This window comes from Hemiscyllium ocellatum, chromosome 4 (assembly GCF_020745735.1).
Source record: "Hemiscyllium ocellatum isolate sHemOce1 chromosome 4, sHemOce1.pat.X.cur, whole genome shotgun sequence".
Classification (NCBI taxonomy): domain Eukaryota; kingdom Metazoa; phylum Chordata; class Chondrichthyes; order Orectolobiformes; family Hemiscylliidae; genus Hemiscyllium; species Hemiscyllium ocellatum.
Window position 1 is genome coordinate 132,172,612 of NC_083404.1, and position 19,408 is coordinate 132,192,019.

Genomic DNA, 19,408 nt, shown 5'->3' on the forward strand with positions numbered 1-19,408 from the left:
TTCAGGTCAGGTGAATTGGCCACGCTAAATTGCCCATAGTGTTAAGTGCATTAATCAGAGGGAAATGGGTCTGGGTGGGTTACTCTTTGGAGGGTCAGTGTGGACTAGTTGGGCCGAAGGACCTGTTTCCACACTGTAGGGGGAATCTAAAAAAAATCCTTTGTATCAAAGTGGAAAGAAGCTTGGGAGAAGTTAAAAAAGCTGCCTGGTCTCTATCTGTGCATTAAACCTTTCTTAATTCTATGATAAATGGGGGGGTAGGTCGCATCTGCTGCTTGGAAAAACTGTTACGGGGAAACACAAAACTACAATAAGAACTAAAGGTAAAGCCAAAGTCCCATGCCCCCAACTGGCAGTGAATTTCACCAAAAGGTCACGACACCGCAGGGGAGGGGCAAGGTTGAGAAGATGGCACCTTCGTGGTGGCCTCAGCTAATGCATGAGTTGAACCTGCATTGATGGCATTATCCTGCATTGCAAACCAGCCATCCAGCCAACTGAACTAACCAACCCCTGCAAACAGGGACTGAAGCAATTTTGATGATTTGGGCATTCCTTCTGTTGTAAAGTATTTGAAATGACCTTGTGCAGCTTCAATGCTACTTCCTTTCCAGGTACTGGCTAGTCACAAAACCATCCCTAACATGAACTGTTAGTGTCACAGGGAAGTAGCAATGGGTGATTCCCAGAGACTGGGTTAAAGTGGGATCAGTTTTGTTGTGAAGCGTGCAGAGCTGACTTTGTTTGATGCACACACTGTACAACAAGAAAAGCAAGCATTTAGTTTTCCAGCATCTTTCTCCTGAATAAACCCAGATGTTCTCTGAACATGTAAAATGCAAAGAGCAAGAAAAGTCAACAGAATCAGAATCATAAACGGTGAGTTATAAATGCCCTCCATGATTCTTTACATAAAATGCAACACAAAAATTATGTTACCATTACAATGAGAGATTGTCAGCCACAGACGACCATTCTAGTTTTTCAACAAAGTGTAAAAACTCGACTCAGGCGACTGACTGTGTGGAGTTTGCACGTTCTCCCCGTGTCTGCGTGGGTTTCCTCTGGGTGCTCCAGTTTCCTCCCACAGTCCAAAGATATGCAGGTCAGGTGAATTGGCCATGCTGAATTGCCCGTAGTGTTAGGTAAGGTGTAAATGTAGGGGTATGGGTGGGTTGTGCTTCGACGGGTCGGTGTGAACTTGTTGGGCTGAAGGGCCTGTTTCCACACTGTAAGTAATCTAAAAAAAACAAAAGGAATATTTTGCAAGGGAACATGTACCAAAGGCTTGAAATTACTGCTCTTGATGCAACTGTGGGACACAAATGTGCCCCTATCTCTTTTCTCCCTCAGCTATTAAAGCAAAGCCATTAGCACATTTATACCTTTATAGAGTTTGATACTGAATGTCAGCACGTAGCTGATCACCAGCAATAACTTTTAGATTGTGAGAAAGAACCTGCCTTATTATGACTTTAGGGCTCCCATGGCACATTGCAGCCAATCAAATGCTTTCTGAGCTCTTGTCACGGTTGTGATGTCAGACACAGGCAAACCACACACAGCAAGATCCCACAAATAACAGTGATGAAATAATCTGGGCGAAGGAGCATCCAGGAAGGGATAAACGAGTCAGATCTTTGACGCTCGTGTGCAAAGATCTCATGAGAAGGAAAGCACCTCTGCCAGTGCAGCACTTCCACAATGCTCCACTGGGGATGCCACTCTGCATTGAGTGCTCAATAACCTAAAGAGGGAATGTTAGCTACACATCCTTCTGGGCTCAGAAGCAGGAATGTGATAGCTGATCCACACCTGCTCCATCCCCTGACTAAACCCTACTTTTCTGCAGTTTGTGCAAAGAGTACATTTGGAGAGTGATCTGAGGCTGGTCTTATTGGTACTCTTGAATTCACGTTCATCAAGTCCAGGACTTTCCTGATAAAGATGTCACTTCATTATTTTGTTAGTAACAGAAATCCCAAAATCTAGACCAGATGTGGAATGGGAATGGATTGGGAAGACAGGTATCTCCTCAACACTTTCCAATTAAAAGCTCATATCTCATTCAGATGACTCATTCAGAGATTTTGCAATTTCTCCAACACAGGGTAAAGAATTCTGCAAACCACCTGACTACAGGCAACTTTTAGATATTGGGGTTCAGATGGCTGGACCAGTATTTCAGAAACTCAGGTGGGCTGCAACAATAATTTAAAAGAAACAAATAGAAAATTCCTGGGGGTGAAACGTTCAATAGACACTTGCAGAGGTGGGCAGGCTTGACATTAGAATTGCAAAATCAGAAGAATATCCCTTGCCTTGAAATTTCAATGCTCTTCTCCCTCCCTTGCTTCATGTATCTGGGTGATTTCCATTATCCCCGTACAGATCCACCAACGTATTGAAGCATAGCCCCCAGTCACTGAGGTAATCGTAATAATCGTCAAAACCCGAGCAGGACGAAGCCAAAGAACTCAAGGACCCAGCGACTGAGCCGGTCCCCTCGAATGCGTATGTCTGCAAAGAATCGAACGGGGGAGCTGAAGGATCAGAGTCAGCTTCTCTCAGCCTCTCCCTGACAAACTCTCGGAAGACAGCTTGATCCGGCATCCCACGGAGCGACTGCCTGTAAGCTGACGGAATGTCAGACTTCACGCCCCTCCTTGCTCTGGAGCCGCGCCTGACCTGAGAGCTCCTCAAGGTGACCATGCTGAACGCTTCCGTGTCCTCTTCACCCCCACCTTCGTCGTCGTAGCTGACAATGTTTTCGCGGATGTCGTCGCAGTCGGTGGCAAAGCGAGGGTCCTTCCTGTGCCGTCGGAGTACCAGGAGGAGAAACACAAATGCTGAGGAGGAAACAGGAAGAAAAATGGTCAGGGTAGCTAATGGCACTGCACACACTAACTAATCTCCTGCTTGTCTGCATTGTTACCCAAACGCATTACATGGTGACCATTGGATGGGGTCTTGTGTTAATGACCCTACCCCTTGGCTCAGGTAAAAGGTAAAGTTTCCCTAGTGTTACCAAACTGTTCAAGTCCCACTTGCTCCACTTGCTTGTATAAGTTGGACCCAAATAATGTGCACAGTGACTATTGGTGATTCAAAGGGAATAAAATTGACCCTTTCCTTTGTTGCAACACATGCCTTAACTTTCTTTCTTCCAGAGAAAACTTCTGAAAATATTACACTTATCCAACTCATTCAACAAGGAGAAGGAGGTGAGTGATGGCAAGATTAGGGAGGGGTAAGCTAATAGCCTAGGGCATGTCGATATCAAGAAGGAGGTGGGTTTGGGTGTCTTGAAAAGCATTAAAGTGGATAAATCACAAGGGCCTGATGGGATCTATCCTAGAAAACTAAGGGAGGCAAGGGAGGAGAGTGATGGTCCCTTGACAACGAACTTTATATCCTCCTCAGCCTCAGGCAAGAGCGGGAAATAGCCAGTTCTCAGATGTTCCTTTCTTTAAGAAAGGTACCAGGGATAATTCTGGAAATATTGGCGATGCTCCAAAAGCTCAAACAAACCTGTTGGACTATAACCTGCAGTCATGTGACTTCTAACTTTGTCAACACTGGCACCACCACATCATTTCTCCATGTGTGTAAGACGTTTGGAAAGTTTAGCCTCCGTGCGAATTGCTCACTGCAAAATGCTTGTTGGGTGGTTTATAAAGGCAATTTTAATAGAAATGGGCCAATACATTTGCTTCATGAAATCTTTTCACCTGCAGAGTGAATAATACATAACATGATTGCAATGCGGCCGTGAGCAGGGGAATATGCAAAAATATGATGATCCAAACAACAAATTCTGTGCAATTATGAAAGAGCCAGGAGGATAACTAGGCTTTCTTTGCTCAGAATCTCCAAAGTTATCACAACTATGTCTTCATTCAAATTTCCCCTGAGCTGCTATTGTGTTGTCAACTTTGTTGCTTCGGTGGAATTCTGTCAATGGAAATGAAAAACAGTCAAACTTAGAAATGACTGTTTCTTATAAAAGATCACTTTGGATCATTAAAAGTTACATCGAAGTTTTGCAGGACTTTCCCTTCCACGAACCTGTAATTACACTTACAGTTACAATGTCCTTCAACTTAAAAGATAAAGTTGCCTTAATCCTAGCAGAGCATTGGAGAGAGAGGGGAAGAGAGAGAGAGAAAGAGAGAGAGAGATGACTGGTGCTGGTTTAACCTGAGGGGCACCATGCCTCAGGTGAGGACAGAGTTTGACTCGAAAAGTCCTTCATGGTCACCTCAGCCAGTGTGGGATTTGAACCCACCACTGTTGGCATCACTCCACATCACAAATTGGCTGCCCAGCCGATTCCCAGATGACCAATAAACAAGGTTCATATGGATTCATAGAGATGTACAGCTTGGAAATAGACCCTTCGGCCCCTACCTGTCCATGCTGGCGACATATCCCAAATTAATTTTGTCCCATTTGCCAGCATTTGGCCCATATCCCTCCAAACCCTTCCTATACCCATCCAGATGCCTTTTAAATGTTCTAATTGTACCAGCCTCCACCACTTCCTCTAGCAGCTCATTCCATACACGCACCACCCTCTGCTTGAAAAGGTTATTGGTTAGGTCCCTTTTAAATCTTTCCCACTTTTAAATCTCTCCCACTCACCTTAAACCTCTCCCCTGTGGTTTTGGATTTCCTTATCCTGGGGAAAAGACTTTGTCTGTTTATCCTATCCATGCCCCTCCTGATTTTATAAACCTCTATAAGGTCACCTCTCAGCTTCCGACGCTCTAGGGTAAATACCCCCAGCCTATTCAGTGTCTCCTGATATAATGAAGAATATCATGCATTCGCTGAATTTGCTTTGTCGAAATTAAACTCTTCAGCCTGGCATTTCTGCTCGGTCACATTGTTAAATTAATTCAGTGCAACTTCCTCAAATTCAGCTTAACTGCAGCAAACGATTGCAGATACGTAAATGCAGTTACAGGACAGTGCAATTCATGTTGCCATGATCTTTTGTACTGACGCCTGTCAATCAAAACAGACCACACACACAATCTCCTGTTCCACCATGTTCTGTGAATTGTGTTTGTTTGCAGATTTTTGAGAAGGCGATATAAATTAAATTGATTCTTTTGGAAGCAAACCTGAAAATCTTTTGAATCCAATTTTTAATAATAAATTACGACAAAGCTTACTGTCATATTCCATCAAAGCTGACGAGTCATCTTATATATTTATTTAAAAGGTAATTGTTAAAATCATTTAAAGTTGATTGCCGATAAGAATGGATTGAAGTGGAGGGTAAAAGTGATCATTTTTGTGAGATCTTTCGTCCCATGTCCATTAAAAACATCGGAAGAGGAGCTGGAAAAGATAATGGCGTGCTTCATTCAACAATCAATGCGATCAGGGTTGATCTCGGGTTTTAACTCCTATTCCCCACTCCCACCCTGACCCTACCTCATCCACCACCAACACCCCCCACTCCTCCATGTCCCTTTTATTCCCTCAAAGACATGCTTCCCCAGCGTGTAATAAATTCAATGACAGAGAATCCGCAACACTCCGGGTTGAATAATTTCAAAGAATGAAGGAATTCATCCATTTCTTTGTCATAAACAATTTCCCCTTATTCCTTTAATATTAACAGCAGGTCAGGAAGCATCCAAGGAGCAGGGGAATTCACGTTTCAGGCATGAGCCCTTCTTCAGGGTGGATGTAGCTCCAACAAAACTCAAGAATCTTGTCACCATCCATTCCTGAAGAAGGGCTCATGCCCGAAACGTCAATTCCCCTGCTCCTTGGATGCTGCCTGACCTGCTGCACTTTTCCAGCAACACATTTTCAGCTCTGATCTCCAGTATCTGCAGTCCTCACTTTCTCTTTTGTTATTCTGTCTTATGACTTAAGTGTTGGGGCTAGACTAGTTTCATTGACCATCCTCAATTGTCTGGAGAACAGTTGGAGAACCAGGTTTGGAGTCATGTGTTGGTCAGATTGGGTAAGGGGACAGCAGATTGTATTTCCTGAAGGACATGAATGAGCCGGATGTTTTTTTTCTAACAATGGTGGCCTCTTCAGCCAGATCTTCATTGAATTAATATTTTACCATGTACTATGATGAATTCGTGTTTCACCATGATAGTATTTGAACACATACCTCCAGAACATTACCCTCTGACTGCAGATGATTAACTCAGACACTACCACCCTATAATCTTGTGATTCCCCAGCCAGGGAAACACTCCCTCAGTATCTCCCCTCTTTGGACGTTAGTTAAGGACACAGCACCAATAAATCAGGGATTGGCAAGACTCCAATCTTGCCCCACTTTCAATTCATTGGCTGACACGATGGTGACACGACCAGTTGCGAGATTACTCACCCAGTATCATCAGGGCACAGATGAGGATGGCAATTAAAGCCCCGGTACTGAGGCCAGCGGGCAGGAAGAAGGCATGAGCATTGCACAGTTGGCCGACGCCATTGTTATTGCACCTACACACTCGGATGGTAAGGGTGTTGGTGCTGCTCAGTGATGGAGCCCCATTGTCCACTATCAGGATGGGCAAGAAGTGTACGGCCTGCTCTCCTCGACTATAACCAGCTCTCTGTGTCAGAACAGCAGCCGTGTTATCTGACAGGTAAGGATGATCAAAAGGAAAACAAGTTCAGCTGATAAATGCAGTGACGGATGGAATGAACAGACAAATACAGAGCAGAATAGACCATTCAGCCCCTCAAATGCACATCAACAATACACCAACAATAAAACCCGCTTGATCTGAATCATAAGGATCCGATGGCTGCGTTATAAGATTCTACAAAATGCCAGATTTGATATCCCATGCACTTTGTCTGCTTAATACAGTGATGTTACTATGAATTCATCACTCAGTGGTTTGGGGGGGATAGCCTAACAAACCACTCAGAGTACTGTTGACTGACTGATACACAGTGGCACGTCACTCTGCGAGCAGCTTATTGTCAACTTTGCCTTTGATTCCAACCGTCACCATCACATCCCACTCAGGAGAACCAATCATTTGATGACCTGCCAGCTCCATTTCATTTCCTAGAGATAGTTAATACCTCGGGACTTGTGTGAGAAACAGACTTGACGTCGCTGCAGCACACAGTTAAACAGGTAACCAGCTTCAGCAATAAAGAAGGAAAAAAACAGGATCCCCTCAGCTGGTCCCCCCCACCCCCCCACACACACACACACACACACACACACACTCACACACACACACTCACATGCATGGGCACACACACTCACATGCATGGGCACACACACTCATGCATGGGCACACACACGCGGACATGCACGTGCACACAGACACACACACGCACGAACACACGCACACATGTGGACATGCACACATACGCGCGCGCGCGCGCACACACACACACACACACACACACATATACACACACACAGACACACACACACGTATCAGCATGAATTGTGTTCACTTTAATCTCACATGATTACATTTTTTAGTTCTTTTCACTTAATGAAGTAATGAGAAGTTGTTCCCGGGATGTCTCAGGGTTGAACGTGTCAGGGTACAATTTAGTTGATATTGAATCTATAGAATGCAGGAGATAAGTACAGAGGAAACTCGATTATCCAGGATTTCATTATCCGAGTATTGGAATTTCCAGCAAGATAGCAAGCTCCTGATGCTTGGCTAAACAACATCATCTGGCATTCGATTATTTGGAATTCGATTAACCAAACAAAATACTCCCTGCCCGTGTCCTTTGGATAATCAAGGTTCCTCTTTACTTGTAAGACCACATTGGGAAACAGTTAGTCAAGAGAGTGTTGAGTTAAGAGATGGAACAAGGGAGGGGGGGCGTAAAACTAATGCCACTTTTCATTTCTTAATGAATTAGCATTGATGTGCTCATGAGAAACATAATTTAAGCATCTAGGATGTCTTCAGTGAGTTCTAGAGAGAGGTGAAATTGGATTCAAAAAGGAAGAACAAAGGTAACACGTCTACCCAAAAAAAGAATGAGGTAATCCTGTTGAAACCTCTGTATTTCTCCAGCTTAATCTTCCAAGCAACAGCAATGATAACTGGATAGCCACTGTGCTTACAGATTCCCCTCACTCAATGCATTTCTCTGGGGGTCTTGGTCAGTGGCCCTCTCAGGGAACTGTATCAGGGATGGGGAAGAGTCAGGGGAGCACTGGACTTATTCCCATTTACAACATTAGCTGCTGTGTGGTAAATTTGAAGCTCCAGTCTGAAGATGAGAGAACGGATGAATGGATGGATGAGTGAGGTAGACAATGAGAAAGGCCAGCTCCAGAGTCCCAAGTTATCCAGAAGCATGCTGGGTAAGATAAAGCAGAAAAAAAATCAAAGCTTAACTCAATCTCAAAGGAAGTGCTTAATTGGAAAACTTGGAGGAACAGAGAAAGTACAGGGTAAAATGATAAAGTTAAATCAGGAATGCGAAGAGAAGATATGAAGGTATGTCAGCTGGTAAAATTAAAGAAAATCTAAAGAGGTTGATGATGGTAAGGGTTGGGCTCTCCGAGATGTATATAGTAACTTGTATGTGGATGCGGAAGATGTGGGCATGGTTTGAAATGAGTAATTTTCAAAAAGGATGGGAATGATATGGACATTACAGTTAATGAGGAGAGTGTGAAACCACAAAAATAAGCATAAAGGGAAGGGAAATACTTAAGGAAATCAGCTCTTTGAAGGTTCATAAAACTGAAAATGTGTTGCTGGTTAAAGTACAGCAGGTTAGGCAGCATCCAAGGAACATGCTGCCTAACCTGCTGTGCTTTAACCAGCAACACATTTTCAGCTCTGATCTCCAACATCTGCAGACCTCACTTTTTACTCGAAGGTTCATAAAACACCAGGAAGGGTTGTACTGTGTGAGTAGACATTGGTGTAATGATAATGTCACTCAAGATTAGAGTAGTGCTAGAAAAACACAGCAGGTCAAGCAGCATCAGAGGAGCAGGAAAATCGACGTTTCAGGTAAAAGCCCTTAATCAGGAATGGTGAAATGTCAGAAACGTCGATTTTCCTGATCTTCGGTTGCTGCCTGACCTGCTGTGCTTTTCCAGCACCACTCTAACCTTGACTCTGATCTCCAGCATCTGCAGTACCCACTTCTGCCTGATAATGTCACTCGACAATGGTAAGGTCCTGGAGAGTGTTGCTGAATAAAGAACCTTGGAGTGCAGGTTCATAGTTGCTTAAAAGTGTAGTCAGAGGTAGAGAGGATAGTGGAGAAGGCGTTTGGTACGCTTGCCTTTATTGGTCAGTGCATTGAGTACAGGAGTTGGAAGGTCATGTTGCGGCTGTACAGGACATTGGTTAGACTACTTTTGGAATTCTGCATTCAATTCCGATCTCCTAGCTAGAGTAAAGATGTTGTGAAATTTGAAAGAGTTCAGAAAAGATTTACAATGATGTTGCCATAGTTGGAGGATTTGAGCTACAGCGAGAGGCTGAATAGGCTGGGGCTATTTTCCCTGGAACATCAGAGATAACCCAAATGGTTTTGTTAAAGGGAACTTGTATCTTGTTAATCAAATTGAACATTTTGAGGAAATAACAAGAGGGAATTGATAAGGGTAATGTAGTGGATGTTGACGGTACGAATTGTAGTAAGTCCCACATGGTAGAATGTTAAGAAAAATTAAAGTCCATGGGATTCAGTGAAATGTGAAATGTTGGATCGGATACTGGCCCAACGATAGGAATCCAAGAGTAATGGCCGATGGATGATTTTGAGAATGGAATGTACTTTCCTGTGGTGTTCACAGGACTCGGTTATGTGATGCTCTGATGAAGAGTCAGCTAGACTCAAAACGTTAGCTTGATCTCTCTTCACGGATGCTGCCTGACCTGCTGTGACACCTCCAGCACTTTTTGTTTGCAGTACAGATTCCAGCATCTGTAGTAATTTGCTCCGACTCAGTTCTGCATCACTTGCAGTTATTGGTATATATTCAAGATTTAGACTAAAATAGGGGAGGCATGATTATGACCTTTACAGATGACACAAAAAATGACTGGGGTGTGGATTAAAAGCAATGGCTGACACCTACAGGAAAATGTCAATGGCTTGGTTGAGTGGGTGAGAACATGGCAAATTGAATTTAATCTAGAGAAGTAAAATGTTGATCTCATGTGGATAGAAACAAAGCTAGGGAGCACAAAATAAACTGAGACAGGGAGGGGAAGTTCCAGAAGACTGGAGAATAGCAAATGTTGTTCCCTTGTTCAAGAAGGTGAGTTGAGACAACCCTTAAATTTCTAGACCTGTGACCCTTACTTTGGTTGTGGGTAAAGCTTTGGAAAGGTTGATAAGAGATAGGATATTTAATCATCTAGAAAGGAATCATTTGATTAGGTATAGTCAACATGGTTTTGTGAAAGGTCGTACTTCACAAACCTTATTAAGTTCTTTGAGAAGATGAGAAATAGGTGGATGAGGGTAAAGTGGTTGATGTGGTGTAAATGGATTTCAGTAAAGCAGTTGATAAGGTTCCCCACGATAGGCTATTGCACAAAATACAGAGGCATGGGATTGAGAGCAATATAGTGGTTTGGATCAGAGATTGGCTAGCTGAAAAAAGACAGTTAGGTGGTGGTTGATGGGCAATATTCATTCTGAAGTTGAAAATGTGTTGCTGGTTAAAGCACAGCAGATTAGGCAGCATCCAAGGAATAGGAAATTCGACGTTTCAGGCATAAGCCCTTCATCAGGAAAGGCTTATCAGAATATTCATTCTGAAGTTCAGTTACTCGTGGGGTACCAAAACAATCTGTTTTGAGTCCACTGCTGTTTGTCATTTATATAAATGACCTGGATGAGGGCATAGATGGATGGATTATTAAATTTACAGTTGACACTAAGGTCAGTAGAGTTGAGGATAGTGATGAAGGATGTTGTAGGTTACAGAGTGACATAGATAAGCTACAGAGCTGGGCTGAGAGGTGGCAAGAGCTGAAAATGTGTTGCTGGAAAAGCGCAGCAGGTCAGTCAGCATCCAAAGAGCAGGAGAATCGACATTTCTGGCATGAGCCCTTCTCTTTTTTTTGTAGAGGGAGGAAGAGAGCTTCTTCAAGGAAGACATCCTTGCAAGAGGATTTGCAGTAGGTTAAAATCTTCTAGGAGAAAGCGAGGACTGCAGATGCTGGAGATCAGAGCTGAAAATGTGTTGCTGGAAAAGTGCAGCAGTTTTTCTTTTTTTTTAGAGGGAGGAAGAGAGCTTCTTCAAGGAAGGCATCTTTGAAGATCATGCCCGAAACGTCGACGAAGGGCTCATGCCCGAAACGTCGACTCTCCTGCTCCTTGGATGCTGCCTGACCTGCTGCGCTTTTCCAGCAACACATTTTCAGCTCTGATCTCCAGCATCTGCAGTCCTCACTTTCTCCTGAGAGGTGGCAAGTTGAGTTAATGTGGAAAAGTGTGAGGTAATTCACTTTGGAAGGAGTAACAGGAATGCAGAATACTGGGCTAACAGTAAGATTCTTGGTGGTGTAGATGAGCAGAGAGATCTCAGTGTCCATGCACATAGATCCCTGAAAGTTGCCACCCAGATTGATAGGTTTGTTAAGAAGGCGTATGGTGTGTTAGCTTTTATTGGTAGAGGGATTGAGTTTCGGAACCATGAGATCATGCTATAGCTGTACAAAACTCTTTGTACGGCCACATTTAGAGGATTGCACACAGTTCTGGTCACTGCATTATAGGAAGGATGCGGAAGCTTTGGAAAGAGTTCAGAGGAGATTTACTAGGATGTGGCCAGGTATGGAGGAAAGGCTGAGGGACTTGAGGCTGTTTTCATTCGAGAGAAGAAGGTTGAGAGGCGACTTAATGGAGATGTACAAGATGATCAGAGGGTTCGATTGGTTGCGCAGTGAGAGCCTTTTTCCTCAGATGGTGGTGGCTAGCACAAGGGGACATAGCTTTAAATTGAGGGGTGATAAATATAGGACAGATATCAGAGGTAGTTTCTTTACTCAGAGAGTAGTAGAGCCATGGAATGCCCTGCCTGCACCAGTAGTAGACTCACCAATGTTACAGACATTTAAATAGTCATTGGATAGGTATATGGATGATAATGGAATAGTGTAGGTTAGATGGGCTTCAGATTAGTTCCATAGGTCAGCACAACATCGAGGGCCAAAGGGCCTGCACTGTGCTGTAATACACTATGCCTCTAAGTGGGAAACTTTGGTATGCATAAGTCTGTGAAAGTGACAAAGGCATCTGGATGTTTTTATTCAGTAGGCATTTGATAGAAAAGCAGAGATGAAATGTTGGAATTAAATGCACAAGGCCACAGCTGGAATATTGTGTTCAGTTTGGTCTCCTTACATGAGGAAGGATATAGTGGTACTGGAGGCAGTTAGGAGGGTGTTCACCAGGTTGGTTCCAAGGATAAAGGACTGTCATACAAGGGACATTTGAATAGCTTGGGCCTGTACTTGCTGGGGTTCAGAAGAGTGAAAGGATGGATCTGACTGATGTGTGTAAAATGCTGTAGGGGTTTGATAAGGTGGATGTTGAACAAATGCTCCCCCTTGTGGGGCAGTCTCAAACAAGAGATCATAAATACAGAGTGAGGGCAGGTAGGTTCGAAACTGGGATGAGGAGAAACTACTTCTCTCAGAAGTTGTCAGTCAATGGACCTCACTGCCCCAGAGCGCAGTGGAGGCAGAATCATTTAATCAAGAAATTCAACGTTTCGGGCATAAGCCCTTCATCAGGAAATCAATTCCTGATGAAGAGCTTATACCCAAAACGTTGAATTTCCTGTTCCTTGGATGCTGCCTGACCTGCGCTTTTCCAGCAACACCGTTTCAGCTCTGATCTCCAGCATCTGCAGACCTCACTTTTTACTCAATTAATCCAGACTCAAGAAAGCAATAGATACGCTTCTGTTGAAAAGCAGGATAAAATTCACCAAAGATCCTCAGACAGCACCATCCAAACCCATGGCCACTTCCATCCAGATGGACAAGGGTAGCACATACATGATAACACCACCACCTTCAAGTTCCTCTCCAAGCCACTCACCATCCTGTCTTGGAAATATATCACTGTTGCTTCAATGTGGCTGGGTCCAAATTCTGGAATTACCTCCCTCATGACATTGTGGGTCAAGAAGGAAGTTCACCACCACCTTCCCAAGGGGCAACTTGGAATGGACAATAAATGTTGGCTCAGTCAGTGATGCACACAACCCACAAAATGAATATGAAAAGAAAAAGGACTGTGGGGAGCAGACAGGAGACTAAAGTTGAGACCAGGATATGAACAGCCGTGATCATGTTAAATGCCAGAGCGAGCTCAAAGAGCTGAATTCCCTACTCCCATTCTTAATTCCTATGTAATTCCTACAAGACATTGGTTAGACTACAGCTGGTGTTTGTGCAAGTTCTGGTCACCACATCAATGGAAGGATGGTATTGCTCTGGTGGGAGTCCAGATGAGATTTACGGGAATATTGCCACTGCTTCAAAATTTCAACTCTGAGTGAAGGTTGGAGAGGCTGGGGTTGTTTCCCCAGAACACATGAGACTGACCGATGACTTAGTCGAAGTGTACAAATAATAAGGAACTTGGATAGAATGGACATGGAAAATCTAGCATGGAGGTTGATTACTGGGGGTTCAGAATTATGGTGGTCAGCAGAAGGATTAGAAAAGGACATGAGGAAAATATTTGTCATGCTGAGGGGTCGAATTCATTGTCCACTTTAATGTTTGAGGTAGAAATCCTCAACTCATTTGAAAGGACCTTGGATCTGCCCTTGAGGTACTAGAACTTACATGACTACAGACCGGGTGTGGGTAGACTACAGACCGGGTGTGGGTAGACTACAGACCAGGTGTGGGTAGACTACAGACCAGGTGTGGGTAGACTACAGACCGGGTGTGGGTAGACTGCAGACTGGGTGTGCGTAGACTACAGACCGGGTGTAGGTAGACTACAGACCAGGTGTGGGTAGACTACAGACCGGGTGTGCGTAGACTACAGACCGGGTGTGGGTAGACTACAGACCAGGTGTGGATAGACTACAGACCAGGTGTGGATAGACTGCAGACTGGGTGTGCGTAGACTACAGACCGGGTGTAGGTAGACTACAGACCGGGTGTGGGTAGACTACAGACCGAGTGTGGGTAGACTACAGACCGGGTGTGGATAGACTGCAGACTGGGTGTAGGTAGTCTACAGACTGGGTGTGGGTAGACTACAGGCCGGGTGTGGATAGACTGCAGACTGGGTGTAGGTAGTCTACAGACTGGGTGTGGGTAGACTGCAGACTGGGTGTGCGTAGACTACAGACCGGGTGTAGGTAGACTACAGACCGGGTGTGGATAGACTACAGGCCGGGTGTGGATAGACTGCAGACTGGGTGTAGGTAGTCTACAGACTGGGTGTGGGTAGACTGCAGACTGGGTGTGCGTAGACTACAGACCGGGTGTAGGTAGACTACAGACCGGGTGTGGATAGACTGCAGACTGGGTGTGGGTAGACTACAGACCGGGTGTGGGTAGACTACAGACCGGGTGTGGGTAGACTACAGACCAGGTGTGGATAGACTACAGACCGGGTGTAGGTAGATACAGACCAGGTGTGGATAGACTGCAGACTGGGTGTGCGTAGACTACAGACCGGGTGTAGGTAGACTACAGACCGGGTGTGGGTAGACTACAGACTGGGTGTGGGTAGACTACAGACCGGGTGTGGGTAGACTACAGACCAGGTGTGGGTAGACTGCAGACTGGGTGTGCGTAGACTACAGACCGGGTGTGGGTAGACTACAGACCGGGTGTGGATAGTCTACAGACTGGGTGTGGGTAGATCAGATTAGAATGGCCAGCTAGTTTATTCAGTCATGATGGCCTCTCCCTATGTTCTACTCTACATTTACCCCTGACTAATGCACCTAACCTACACATGCCTGAACATGATGGACAATTTTAGCAGGGGCAATTCACTTAAGCTGCAGATCTGTGGACTGTAGGAGGAAACCAGAGCACCCGGAGGAAACCCACGCCGACACGGAGAGAATATGCAAACTCTGCATAGATGACCACCCCAAACGGGAATTGACCCGGGGTCCCTGGTGTTGAGCACCAAGCCAACCATTTTGTAAATTTTATCTGATTCAATGGTTCCAACTGGATAGAGTGTACTCTGAGGATACAGTGGTTGGAGGATTTTGGTCAATTGTCTGTTTCAGAACTCGGTCAGATACAACATTGTATTTCTGGACACAGTTTTACTGTCTGATTTAAAATGCTTCCAGGAGAAGCAAACAGGGTTGATATTTCGAGTAATATCTGCTCATCAGATCTTTTCATGTAATGCCAGCTTTGGGAATAGTTTGTTTGACTGAGATAAACATATGCATGAGCTAACATTTCAGCAATGATTCTCAATTCTCTCATTCTGATCGGGAGGTTTCTATGAAAGTTATTATGGGGGAACAGAGAAGTCAGTGGAAACTTATGTTGTGTGACAATTCCAATTCCATCAATGAGGAAGGGAACAATGGAAGAAAGGAGGAAGAGAATGACCTGAGGCGGAGGGAGATTTGTCGAGAGGTGAGAGTGAGGAGCAGAGGACTGCTGGGAAGGTGAGTAAAACTGTTAATAAAAACTTACTTGAGGCATCGGGGCCTCCACTTGTCAAGAGGTGAGAGTGACGAGCACTCTCTCTTTTTAAAGGAGCAGCAGAGGAAGAGGCCACAGCTAGGAGCAGAGGCTGCTGGGTATATACATGGGCAGCAGCTGAAGTAAACATGTGTGGGGAAAGAGGGATTCTATTTCATAGGACATTGGCATCAGTTTTGGAACCGAAAGATCTGCACTGATGGGACGGTCTCCACCTGAACCGATCTGGAACCAGTGTTATGGTGAAAAGGGTAAATAGGGTGGTCTCTCGGGCTTTAAACTTGTGAGTCGGTGGGGAGGGGAAAGGAAAGCAACAGGGAGTATGGAGTCAAGTAGAAAGATAAGTAGCAGGTTAGTGTATGTGCAGGGTGTAAGTTCAAGGCAGACTAGGAATGAAGCAAAAAGGAATGATAACTTAGGACATATTACGAGAGAAGTTGGAAATCATGAGGATAAGAAAATTAGCATTAAGGCACTTTATCTAAATGCTCATTAATACGTAACAAAGCAGATGATTTAAAGGCACAAATCATTGTGAATGATTTTGATGTGCTAAACATCACAGACGTGGTTGCAGGGGGCTCAGGACTGGCAGTTAAACATTCAATGATTTACAACTTATCGAAAAGACAGGGAAATGGGCAGAGGGGGGTGGGGTTGCCTTGTTGTTAAGAATGAGATTAAATCAATGGCACTGGATGACATAGGGTCAGATGATGTGGAGTCTGTGTGGATGGAATGAGGAACCACAAAGGGAAAAAAAGACGTAATGGGAGTTATGTACAGACCTCCCAGCAGTGGTCAGGACCAGGGATGCAAGATGTACCAGGAAATAGATAGGGCATGTCAGAAAGGCAAGGTTATGGTGATCATGGGAGACGTCAATACGCAGGTGGACTGGGTGAATAATGTTGCTGGTGGATCCAAAGAAAGGGAATTCATGGAATACTTACAGGATGGCTTTTTGGAACAGCTTGTGATGGAGCCCACAAGATAGCAGGCTATTTCGGACTTAGTTGTATGTAATGAGCCAGACTTTATAAAAGATCTTAAAGTAAGGGAACATTTAGGAGGCAGTAATCATAATATGTTAGAGTTCAGTCTGCAGTTTGAAAGAGGGAAGGCAAAATCAGATGTAATGGTGTTACAGTTAAATTAAGGTAATTACAGGGTTACAGGGGCATGACAGAGGAACTGATGAAATTGACTGGAAGCAGAGCCTAGTGGGGAAGACAGTAGAGCAACAATGGCAGGAGTTTCTGGGTGTAATTGAGGACACAGTACAGAGGTTCATCTGAAAGAAAAGAAAGGTTATCAGTGGAGGGGGGTAGAATTATACAACCATGGCTGACAAAGGAAGTCAGGAAATGTATCAAAGAAAAAGAGAGAGCCTATAAAGTGGCCAAGAACACTGGGAAATCAGAAGATTGGGAAAATTACAAAAACAAACAGAGGATAACAAGGAGAGAAATAAGGAAGGAGAGGATCAAATATGAAGGTAAGCTATCCAGTAATATTAGAAACGATAGTAAAAGTTTCTTTCAATACATAAGAAACAAATGAGAGGCAAAAGTAGAAATTGGGCCATTCCAAATTGATGCATGAAGGCTAGTGATGGGAGATAAGGAAATAGCCGAAGAACTTAATAGATACTTTGTGTCAGTCTTCACAATGGCTGACATGAGTAATTGCCCAACAATTAAGGAGAGTCAGGGGGCAGAGTTGAGTATGGTATCCATTACAAAAGAGAAAGTGCTAGAAAAGCTAAAATTTCTTAAAATTGATAAATCTCCTGGCCCCGATGGGCTACATCCTCGAGTTCTGAGGGAGGTGGCTGAGGAAATAATGGAGGCGTTGGTTGTGATCTTTCAAATGTCACTGGAGTCAGGGAAAGTCCCAGATGATTGGAAAATCACTGTTGTAACCCCATTGTTCAAGAAAGGATCAAGACACAAGATAGAAAATTATAGGTCAATTAGCCTAACCTCAGTTGTTGGTAGAGTTCTAGAATCCATCGTCAAGGATGAGGTTTCTAAATTCTTGGAAGCCCAGGTCAGATTAGAACAAGTCAGCATGGATTTAGTCAGGGGAGGTCATGCCTGACAAATCTGTTAGAATTCTTTGAAGAGGTAACAAGTAGGTTAGACTAGGGAAATCCAGTGGATGTTATCTATCTATACTTCCAAAAGGCGTTTGATAATGTGCCTCATGGAAGGCTGCTGAGTAAGGTGAGGGCCCATGGTGTTCAAGGTCAGCTACTGGCATGGATTGAGGATTGGCTGTCTGACAGAAGGCAGAGAGTTGGGATAAAAGGTTCTTTTTCAGAATGGCAGCTAGTGACAATTAGGGTTGCGCAGGGTTCAGTGCTGGGACCGCAGCTGTTCACTTATATATTAATAATGTGGGTGAAGGGACTGGGGGCATTCTGGCGAAGTTTGTCGATGATACGAAGTTAGGTGGACAGGTAGGTAGTACTGAGGAGATGAGGAGGCTACAGAGAGATTTAGACAGTTTAGGAGAGTGGCCCAGGAAATGGCTGATGAAATTGAACATGAGCAAGTGAAAGGTATTCACTTTGGAAAAAAAGAATACAGGCATGGACTATTTTCTAATCAGTTAAAAAATTCATAAAGCCAAAGTACAAAGGGATCTGGGAGTGCTAGTCCAGGATTCTCTAAAGGTTGATTTGCAGGTTGAGTTCCAGATTAAGAAAACAAATATAATGTTGTCACTTATCTCAAGAGGGTAGGACTATAAAAGCAGCGATGTGCTTCTGAGACTTTATAAAGCTCTAGTTAGACCCCATCTAGAATACTGTGTCCAATTTTGAGCCCCACACCTCAGGAAGGACATATTGGCATGGGAGCGTGTCCAGCGGAGTTTCACAATGATAATCCCTAGAACGGTAGGCCTAACATATGATGATCAGCAGAGGCTCCTGGGATTGTATTCATTAGAGTTTAGAAGGTTGAGGGGAGATCTAATAGAAACTTACAAGATAATGCATGGCTTAGAAAGGGTGGACATTGGGAATTTTGTTTCTGTTAGGCAGGGAGACTAGGACCCATGGGCATAGCCTTAGAATTAGAGGGGTTCAATTTAAAATGGAAATGAGGAGACATTTCTTCAACCAGAGAGTGGTGGGCCTATGGAATTCATTGCCACTGAGCGCAGTGGAGGCCGGGATGTTAAATGTCTTCAAGGCAGAGATTGATAAATTCTTAGCCTCGATATAGGGAGAATGCGGGTAATTGGAATTGAAACGCCCATCAGCCATGATTAAATGGCAGAGGGGACTTGATGGGCCAACTCCTATGTCTTAAGGTCTTATGGAGATAAGAGAGGAGTAGAGAGAATGAATGGAGGACATTGAAGATAAAAGAAAAGAGATAAAGAATATGACATTTAGAGGGAAGAATAAAGGATAGAGAAGTGAAAAAAAGCTAGTTTGGCTAAATGGGTTCAAATTAAAGCTGATGTTTGGTGAGGCTAACCCTATGTCAAATCAGACACTTGGAAGAGGTAAAACTGAAGCATTAGAATTATATTTTTCTTTAATTAACCTTGATATATCAAATTTATAAGAATAATTGATGTAGCTATAGTATCCCTCCAAGGAAGAAATGTCATTTACACCACCAGATAGATTTTACAGTTTACACATCCTGATTGGGCCATAGGTATAAAGTCATCTCCTGATAAGATCTCATGTAAATCTCAACGTGTCAAATTCTCCATCG

At 43.9% G+C, this 19,408-nt stretch overlaps 1 protein-coding gene across 1 annotated transcript in view; it reads right to left on the bottom strand.

The window, feature by feature from the left end:
* Positions 1-2,243: 2,243 nt before the first annotated feature.
* LOC132815252 (cadherin-7-like) overlaps positions 2,244-19,408 on the bottom strand; it is a 96,185-nt gene continuing 79,020 nt past the window's right edge. The window contains exons 10-11 of the mRNA XM_060824066.1: positions 6,371-6,622; positions 2,244-2,849 (exon numbers count right to left, since the gene is read on the bottom strand). Coding sequence (XP_060680049.1) covers positions 2,356-2,849; positions 6,371-6,622 — 746 coding nt within the window. The 3' untranslated portion in view covers positions 2,244-2,355. The remainder of the gene's footprint in view (positions 2,850-6,370; positions 6,623-19,408) is intronic.